Genomic DNA, 10,358 nt, shown 5'->3' with positions numbered 1-10,358 from the left:
TGAAGGTTTCTTTTGATTTATATTTTACCCGAATGAAATTTGCTTTTAATCCTTCTAACAAAAACTTAATCGTCTAGAAAGCTTGAAAATTCTTGAAGCTTGACTGACTAATATCTTTTTTTTATATTAAATCATTGATTCATATTTTTAAATTTTATGTACATATATTTTATTTGAATATTCATGAAAAATAATAAGACCGAATTAATAAAAATTCTACAATAAATATCACCTCTTGTTATATGTATATTTCTAAAATTTTAATATTAATTGAAAACATTTTTTTTTTTATTTTAATTAAAAGTGTGCGATACAGTGTTTGATATTAAAATTTCGAATTGACAAGATTATATTTGTTAATTCAAATAATAAAACTTACTTTAATCCATTTGCACCGTTAACTTCTAAATGAATTTAATAACTTATTTAATAATATAATTTATGTTTAATCAATGATTTTTTTCTCTAAGCCTCAATACGTTTGTCTATCGATCCTCGTCCTAATACACTTACACGACTTTCAATTATTTTACAGAAATCAAGTAAAGGTGGCAAAGAACAATCAAGCCCAGTCAAGGTAGAGAGAAAACTAAACTGCCTTAATAATCTTGACATATAATTAAAAATTTTATGTATGCTTCTTAGAAAATTTATTAATTTTGTTTATTATGACAGCTTTAAATTTAATTTTAATTAAGAATAATTACATACCAACTGCTTGTAAAAATATTTATTGCTCATTTATTATTCTATTTATATTAAAAATAGAAACGCAACTACTCTACATTTCTTCATTATATATTTATTTGAATTATTTATATCAATAATTTTGACTTCGAAAAAAGTGTACAATATTTTATAATAAGAGTAAAATTAATGTTGGTTTATAATATTTCTTATTTATATGAAAAATTATTTTTTTACTTATTTTAACCCTTTATTTCTTAATTATCTTATTACCGTAATATAAATAAAATCTATGTATCTTGTTGAATATATATATATATATATATATATATATATATATATTTATTCAACTGATATTCTTATTTAAAAGCAGATATCTTTGTTGATCGTAGAATATAATTTTCATTTTTTTATTTTACAGCCAACGATACTTTTGCAATAATTTTCAAAGATTCTGAAAGAGTATTCATTTGTATTAAATTTATATTTATTATTGCTTATATATTGAAAGAATTTTATATACTTATTATTTGTCAGTTTAAAATAAAAGTACGTTTAATACTTATCTTTTATAAATATTGAATTAACCAAAAGATTATTGTATATTCTACATGTACAGTTACTTTAATTTAAATAAGTCTGCATGAATTAATAAAGAATATATAATTTACATGTAATTCATAAAATAGGATACTCTTGTATTTAATATTATGTTTTGTATTTTTGAAGTCACTCGCGTAAATTAATATTATGATCACATTTTTACAATTTAAAAAAAAATATCGAGTGCATCTTTTGCTTGCATTTTTAATTATTTTCAAGAATTATTTTGTTATTATGCGTTTTATAAAACAAAACAGCAACGGCAAAAACGTAATAGGTCATATTATTACGATGTGATTTTTTATGTAAAAATCAATGTATTACAATGGTGACATTTCTATAAATTTTTCACAGTGCAAATTTATAGAACGTTTCGCCGTATTGGTTGAACGCAATGTAGAAGTTAAATAACTTTTTGTATACAATTAAATACACATAAAAATTTATATATTCTTTAGTCTTTCTTTGAATAAATAGTGAATTTTTGCGTTTAATTTATTATTACATTAAAAAATTATTTATAAAAGTCTAAAACCATTATAAAAATATATTCTTTGAAAGTAACAATGAGAACTAAAGGGTTAACATTCGCTTCAAATAAATATATATAGGCATTGCTTTTTTAGGTGCACACTGAAAGGGATGTAAAATCTGATGTTTGTTTTACATAAATACTTTTAAAAAATAATAAATATTTTCACTTCAAGATTAATAGTAGTTTATTAAGGGTTTCACTTCTAATAGCATACTGTTATTTTTAATAAAATTTATATATCAAGCGTCAATAATTTCCAGATAATAATCAATTTTATTTTGCAAGTTTAATATATCGATAAATGCTATATTTAATACAAAATTTTATTATATATATCTGATATATAAATCCAATGATGAGTAATTTCAATACAAATGATTTAAATATTTATCAAAATATCAGGTACCAATCTCTTTTTTGTGCAACTAATATAATGTGGTATTGTATGCAATTTTATGTGATGAACTTGATGTTTGAAAAATTGCATTTTTTAAATTAGTACTTGTTATCAATGATTATTTATTTATATATTTGTCTTCGATATTTCTTAATACATAGACATGTTTAATCAAATTTGTCTATAACAAAATGATTTATTTTTTACTTCTTAAACAGTAAATTGTATTACGCCATTATGATTGTCGGATGATAGATTTCAGAAAATCATTTAAATTTGATAATCTATAATTAATATTTTTTCTTATAAATACATTTTTTTGGACAAATGGCAACAGAGTTTTACTATATATATATATGCATTGATTTATACGAATGAAATATTCATTTAGTTTTTACTAGCAAAGTAACACTTTTACATCTTATTAACTATGCAATTAGTATTCAAATATTGAGAATAAGACAAAATGTCTTTAATTTGTTATATATTTAATATATTTATTAAATAAACATATAAAATATAAATCTTATAAAATGTTTCTTTTTTTTTTACATGTTTGAATAATTTATTTTTATTATAAATTTAATTTTTACTGCTTAAAATAAAAATCAAAAAAATTGAATGAATTTAGGAAATAATTTATAAATAAATGCAAGGATTGTTAACGTTATTTTCAAATTGTCGTCACACATTTTTAATACAAACTGTTGAATGTATTTATTGCCGATGAAATGCAAATTTTCTTCATTATTTGAAATTTTGTTAAGATACATATATAAATAAAGTACAATTAAATGATATTGCGAAAGCACACAACATACGTAAATGAGATATCTTTCAGAAAAAGCTTTTCTGTATCAATTCTGGTCAACGGCGCGGACGACGAGGAATGAAGAAGGTGCCCTCGGTGACTTTGACACAATTTTTTTTTCAAACATTCTTACTCCATACCAACAATTAATCACACTTCCCAATAACTTTCATGAAAAACATGTTGTGTAAAAAAAAGTATTTTTTTATGATATAATAATTACATTTAAGAGCCGAATAGTTTTACGGGCCTCTATCAATATCTATTATTATCGTAAGAAAATATTGTTTTATTAATACACACGTACTTTGTTATTCTTTTTGTTGTTGTAAATTGTCTGTCTCAATCAATAGGTGAGTTGCATGATGCTCATGTAATATGTATCGTTATCATTTATGATTTGCTACTAATGCTTATTAATTTATGATAATTATATTGATAATAAATTTATTAAATTTTTAAAATTTTCAATAGGTATGTCTATAAAGTTGTTAGATTTATACACTAAATGAAAATATTAATTAAGAACGTTTTGTGAAATAAATACATTTATTGAATTATTAAGCACTTTTAATTCTAAACACATCAATGTTGCAAAGGTTTAACAAACATTTCTTTTTCTTAATATATCAAATGGTTCCGAAATATTTTAGTCAAGTATATAATACGTAATACGTAAGATTGGACAATGATAACAATAATATTTATTTTATAATTTAAAAATAAAGCGCAGCTTTAAAAATCTAATATATAATAATGTAATATACGATCTCCTTATCACAATATTAATCATATTAATAACTAACAATTTGTTAAAATTGCATAAATCGATTAGGGGATCTCCTTTCATTATAAACCATAAAATTCATTGGAAATTCGTGGAAGTATCATGGCTTGTCCAGTTACATACGATTAATAAAATTATATGTGCACGTAATTGAAAAATAAGTTGGATGCTTCCAGAAATCATTAAAGGGCCGTTTATGATTTCAGAGCTCGGAGGATCATTTGAACGTACTTTATCACCCGGAGACATTCAAAGGACCAATTCTATTTTCATTTAAATCTAAGGTTTTCTTTGGCAAGAAAAAAGCGATGATTAGGATTGAGAATGGCGAGTGGTCCGATAAGTTTTCCATCGATGTGGCTGGCAGTAAGGGCGTCGTATCTTGCAAGTACAATGGAAAAATTTATCAAGTATGTGTATTCGGCTATGCCTTAAAATAAGTCCTACTTCATTATTAAAGAAACATTAAATATGAAATGATAGTTGACTATATAGCGCAAGGTTGATGATTAGGGTAAGGTAATGATGCGATTAAGATGAGCAAAAAGTAATCTTACCGATTTATTATTTTTCAGATTGGAGTACATAATCAGTTGACCTACAATTCGTTGACAAAGCAAATAACTTTTACACCTTATTTTGTCTTAATTAATAATGCCGATTTTATTATCGAGTGTCAAGAAGCCGAACGTTCAGCCGATCAAATTATTCAGGTTCGTCAATTTTCATCATTTAAATTTTGAAAAACTAATCGTTTGCTGTGTTATAGACTTGTTGTAGGTTTAATAAAAGCTTGTTTACACGAAGCTCGATCTTTATATATATATATATATATATATATATTAAATTTTATAGTTTTAATTTATTTGATAAACAATTATTAAAATTCTGATATTTTTTAAACATAAAAAGTTCCATTTTAATAAATATATTGCATAAACCCAAAATCGGGTGTCCGTAATATGAATTACGATTCACAACCTACTTGAGCTATTTTATAAATAAATTATTCTTTTCGTAGGAAGAATAATTAGGTAAAAAATTTGATTTTTTTATTATAGGTTCCACCTGGCGAATGCACTGCACTTTGGCCTAACACAGAACAGGAGGTAAAAACTCTAAAGGCTAAAGTCGCCGGCTATTCCGAGAAAACTTCGGCTTTCATATATACGGATGTCCATAGTACTCTATTGAGACTCGACAATAAGGTTTGTAATTTTATTTTGGACTCATATTTTGATATTTCCCATTAGTGTTTTAAAAATACTTCTCATACCTTTCGTAAAGATTTAAGTTATTTTTCATTTTCTACTTCGATGAAAGTAATTATAAAGCAAATTAATCTAAAATTTAAATTAAAATGTTACTTCGATAGTTCGGCGGTATCAACGTTGACGTACAAATTAACGAAGGTGGAGTTTACATATCGTTTTCAGCTTATACTTATGGAAATGCTCTAGCTTTAATAATAAATCATACGCCTTATCCTATTAATATTTGGGAGAAGGGATCCCTAAATATCAGGTAAAAACATTAAGAATTAATGATTTACTTTATATTGAAATAATCTGATTATTTATTTTAGAACCTTACAATCTTATAATCGAATGTTTTATACCTGGGAAAATCCAGCAGGGCCAAGACTTATAATGTGGGATGCTGGAAATAAAAAAGATATTTCAGATACACTTCGTAAAGTGCGTTAAAAATCTTTTTTTAATATTATTTATACATTAATTACGTTAAGTAATACCACTTTTATTAATTTTTTTATTATTATTATTTAACATATTAAATTAAACACTACTTTAACATTTTAAATAACACTATTTTTTTTAATATGATAATATTTGAGCAAAAAAATATTGTTAATTTATAGTATCCATAGAATAATTCAAATTAAAAATATGTTTAAAAGGATAACTTGGGAGCCTTCACGATACCTGATTATAACGAAGAAGCTTATTACGTCTCTTTCTTAGATGGTATACAGCGAGTATTACTTTTTACGTCGAATTTAAAAATCGCTCAAGATTGTCAGTTTGTGGGTGATCTTGAGATTATAGACCAAGATATCACCATAAGTATTCATGGTGTCGGATTATCACTGGTTAATAACATTAATAAGTCTGAACTTCTATATATGTGTATTGCTAGGTAAGTAGAATTAAGTTCTCTTTTACTTAATTGTTTAGTTGTTGTAAATACAATACAATTTGGATACAATTAGTAAAAAAAAATGTTGATTTCACTAATAAAATTGAATATAAAATGACAATTATTAATTTCCAATTCAATCAATAAATAGTATTTTCTATTAAATAATAATTCCCGGTGATAATTAACCTATAATTGTTACTTATACGGATGCTTAATCAAATTTACTAGTCCAAGAATTGTTATTTAATGTAATAATGTATCAACAAGAACTGTATTCTTTCTTTTTCTCTTTGTTACCAGTTACTACGTTGCTCCTCTTAATGCCTACACTACTACATAGATCTAAAATTTCGTAAACAACACTCAATATAATATTCTTATATATTACGCATTTATTACTATGCTCGTGAACCATATACAAATTTATTTTTATAAAAATTATTAATTATTAATATATAACAATTAATTGTTACAATTATAATATTGTAATTGTAAATATTTCACTTATTAATCGTAAAAATACTTTTGAAGTAATTGTCTATTTCATAATACCGCTTTATAGAATATATTTTTTCTAAATATTTATTTGACAGATTAAGATTAATAATTCTCTTTTTATTATTTTGTTTTTTAGATAATATTAATTTCTAATCAAGGTTGAATATATTTCACTTATAGTTAATACATAATACATAAAAATTTTCATTTTAGCTCCGGAGTAATTTGGGAAAATCGTAAGTTCGTAAATAGTGGATGGCGTGGTTTAAATGAACGAGAAGTTTGTCTTATTGAAGAAGGATACCAAAAATATATAAAGGAGCTTCAAATAGATAAAGAAACGCACTATCGCATTATGCTAGATCCTAAATTAGAGGTACGAATTAATAGAAATATTAATTTCAGGTTGTAATGTTATAATTTAACGAGCCGTCATAATTAATCATAATTTTAGGTCGATTATTTGAACATGGAAATGTTAAAACCTCATCGGCGTTACATACGTCGCACTTTTCAAACTGGCCTTTGGTTACAATATCGAACGTCTGCGCATCAAGTGCAATTACATGCAAAAATTAACAGACTTCAAATAGATAATCAACTCTCGGATTGTATTTTCCCGGTTATTTTAGCTCCCGTACCACCGCCGAAAAGTATATCACAAAGTTCAGGTAATTATCGTTTATTTTTGCAGTATAATGAAATTATACTTGGAAAATTATAATAATATTTATCAAATATTGATGTAACATATAAAATACTATCAAACTTATTTTTATTTAAATATATATATATATATATATATATATATATATATATATATATATGTGCGTATGTGTGTGTTAACAATGCTTTTGTTAGAAGTAATGAAACCGTTTGCTGAGTTGAGTATGGTAAAACGTTTGTTGGAACACAGCAATGTACAGCAATTCCGATACTTTAAAGTTCTTATTCAGGAATTCCACGTGAAAGTAGATTTAGCATTTATGAATGCTTTGATGCTACTTTTTGAAGCTGATGAAGCAAACGAAACTCAAGAGGTAAATTTAATGTATTATTATTTCATACGTCTCTATCAACAGAATTAATTCTAATATAATTTTTTATGTATTATTTTATAAAAATGTCAATCTTAATATTTTAACTCGAAATTGAATTAAAAACGTCTTATGTTTTAATTACTTATTTATAATTTATTTCACTAGTTTTAATCAAATGAATATAAAATATAATGTACAGGGTCAATTGTTTAAAGTTGATATGAAATTGGTGAATGAACCACTTTTGCATCATGTTAATTTAATAACTGTTGCGGAGCAGAAAAATTTCTTTGATTTACTACATTTCTCGCCATTAAAGGTTTGTCAAATATTTCTTATTATATAGAATTGCATTAGTTTTTCTAGACTAAATATTCTAAAATACAAAATCATTGCATTTAATTCAGATTCATATAAGCTTCTCTATGACTGGTAGTGGCAGTGGACCTTCTGCAGTTCCACAAGTTGTCAATGTTTTACTTCAAGGCATTGGTGTTACGATAACAGATATAAATGATATCGTTTTCAAGTATGTATTTGTTTATTATTTTTAACTATCAAAATACTAACCTCGTGTATCGTAATATTATATAATAAATAATATGTACTTTAATAAAGTTTTATCCATTTTTCTCATTTAGACTAGGCTATTTTGAAAGAGATTACGTATTTATGACCCACAAACAACTAATTTCCGAGGCTACCAGTCACTATGCTGGCCAAGCGATCAAACAACTTTATGTTTTAGTCCTCGGTTTAGATGTTATTGGAAATCCTTATGGATTAGTCGTTGGTGCTATGAAAGGCGTTGAAGATCTTTTCTATGAACCTTTTCAAGGTTTTATACAAGGGCCTGGTGAATTCGCTGAGGGACTTTTACTAGGAGTACGAAGTATGTTTGGTCATACCGTTGGTGGAATGGCAGGAGCTGTATCAAAAATAACTGGAGCAATGGGTACGCATTAAATATAACTTATTATAAATTATAATTACAGCTCATTTAACAAAAATTAGTCAAATTATCAATTGAATATTATTTAATGCTATTTATTTATTTATTAATATATTTTTATTAAATATCTTTTATTTGAAGGTATAACATTAATTTATATTCAAAACTGTTTGTATAATAATAGGTAAGGGTCTTGCTGCTCTAACCTTCGATAAAGATTATCAACGCAAACGCCAAGAGCAAATCAATAAACAACCTGCAAATCTACAGGAAGGACTTGCAAGAAGCGGAAAAGGCTTAGTTATGGTATAAAATATTATATAAAATATTGAACATTTATAGTATATATATACTATATATTATAAGCGTAATAAATTGTTAAATTTGTAAATATTTCATAGAGATTTTATATTTATTTCAATTAATACGGTTATTTAAAACAGGGCGTAGTCGATGGTATTTCTGGAGTTGTTATGAAACCATATTCAGGTGCTAAACAAGAAGGTGTTGAAGGATTCTTTAAAGGTTTTGGAAAAGGGGTAGTTGGTTTGGTTACAAGACCAACTGCTGGAATTGTTGACTTTGCAAGCGGCTCCCTAGGAGCAGTACGGAGGTATATTATTTATAATTAGATAAAAAATTGTAATAATTATCATTAAATGTTTTTCGTACGTTTTGTTATTATTTTTTTTTCATTATTATTTTTAGAGCAACCGATTTAATTGTTGAAGTTAAGAGAGTTCGACCTCCAAGATTTTTACAACCTGATAGCTTAGTACGACCATACATACGCGATGATGCGGAAGGCAATAAGATTCTTGTTGTGAGTAGAACCATTACCATTTACTATATTTATATTTTATATTTAGTGACTTTTAAGAGCTTATGATATTTCGATTTAGCAAAGGTGCAATTGTCTTAAATATTTTTATAAAATATATCATTAAATAAACAAAAAAAAAATGTTTTTCTTAGGAACTCGAAAAAGGAAGATATGCAAACACCGATATTTATAATTTGCACATGTATATAAATAAAGATGTCTTATTACTAACCGATAAAAGAATTGCATATTTAGAGAGATGCGATTTATTTGGGGGATGGAAGGTTAGTCATTTTTGTTAATTTTACTTCATAAGTATAGAAAATTGTAATATTAAAAACAATGCGTTTTCATAATTTTCAAGGTTGATTGGTCGTATACTTGGCAAGAAATTGATCCACCGCCCGTAATGGTCGATAAAGGAGTACAAATTAGTATAAAAGATACTCAAAAGAAAAGAAAACTTGGAGGATTATTTAGTAATATGGATACATTAAAAATCTTTTTAATACCAGATTTACAATCAAAGCAGGTAATTTGTTTAATAATAACAATAAACAAAAAAAGAAGTAACGAATTAACATTGTAAAATGAATTTTTATGTTCATTAATGAAAGTTAATAATTTGTAATAAATTCATGATTGTTGATTTCAGTTACTGTACAGCAAAATACAAGAACAACTTCGCCAATATGAATCGCTAGGATAATTAGACCAATAAATTTATAAGACACGATAAGATAGAGAAAATAAAATTTGTCTATCAAAAAGGAAAATCTCTTTTTACAATTGCTGAAGCATAAAATATCGCATTCACTTAACGAAGACTGATAACACGCTTCACGTAAAAACGAGGATAGCCGAGGAAAAAATAAGCTCCAATAAACTATAAAAGAAAGTATTCTTCCTACCTCGACTAAATAGAGAAGCTAAAAATATTGTGATTTCAATAAATCGTATAAACCGGAAATAGCTTTTACACAAGTTAAATAAAAATACTAAGGAACTACTACAGCAGCATAGTTGTTGACCAAACAATTAATACGTAGTTATCTTAAACATATT

The 10,358-nt window shown here is 25.4% G+C and overlaps 1 protein-coding gene across 1 annotated transcript in view; it reads left to right on the top strand.

Annotated features, from left to right (window-relative positions):
• The window catches only part of Vps13 (vacuolar protein sorting 13C), a 32,298-nt gene extending 22,027 nt beyond the window's left edge, over positions 1-10,271 (top strand). The window contains exons 40-59 of the mRNA XM_011498313.1: positions 536-577; positions 3,064-3,120; positions 4,027-4,230; positions 4,396-4,533; positions 4,882-5,028; positions 5,196-5,344; positions 5,406-5,517; positions 5,739-5,977; positions 6,692-6,854; positions 6,933-7,149; positions 7,343-7,518; positions 7,718-7,837; positions 7,926-8,047; positions 8,160-8,473; positions 8,655-8,776; positions 8,914-9,083; positions 9,179-9,293; positions 9,446-9,577; positions 9,658-9,825; positions 9,949-10,271. Of these exons, the coding sequence (XP_011496615.1) occupies positions 536-577; positions 3,064-3,120; positions 4,027-4,230; positions 4,396-4,533; positions 4,882-5,028; positions 5,196-5,344; positions 5,406-5,517; positions 5,739-5,977; positions 6,692-6,854; positions 6,933-7,149; positions 7,343-7,518; positions 7,718-7,837; positions 7,926-8,047; positions 8,160-8,473; positions 8,655-8,776; positions 8,914-9,083; positions 9,179-9,293; positions 9,446-9,577; positions 9,658-9,825; positions 9,949-10,002 (2,961 nt within the window). The 3' untranslated portion in view covers positions 10,003-10,271. The remainder of the gene's footprint in view (positions 1-535; positions 578-3,063; positions 3,121-4,026; positions 4,231-4,395; positions 4,534-4,881; positions 5,029-5,195; positions 5,345-5,405; positions 5,518-5,738; positions 5,978-6,691; positions 6,855-6,932; positions 7,150-7,342; positions 7,519-7,717; positions 7,838-7,925; positions 8,048-8,159; positions 8,474-8,654; positions 8,777-8,913; positions 9,084-9,178; positions 9,294-9,445; positions 9,578-9,657; positions 9,826-9,948) is intronic.
• The last annotated feature ends 87 nt before the right edge of the window (positions 10,272-10,358 follow it).

The sequence above is a fragment of the Ceratosolen solmsi genome, unplaced genomic scaffold (genome assembly GCF_000503995.2).
Source record: "Ceratosolen solmsi marchali unplaced genomic scaffold, CerSol_1.0 scaffold10, whole genome shotgun sequence".
Taxonomy (NCBI): Eukaryota; Metazoa; Arthropoda; class Insecta; order Hymenoptera; family Agaonidae; genus Ceratosolen; species Ceratosolen solmsi.
The sequence above is the reverse complement of the archived record's forward strand: the minus strand, read 5'-3'. Positions and strand labels throughout refer to the sequence as shown.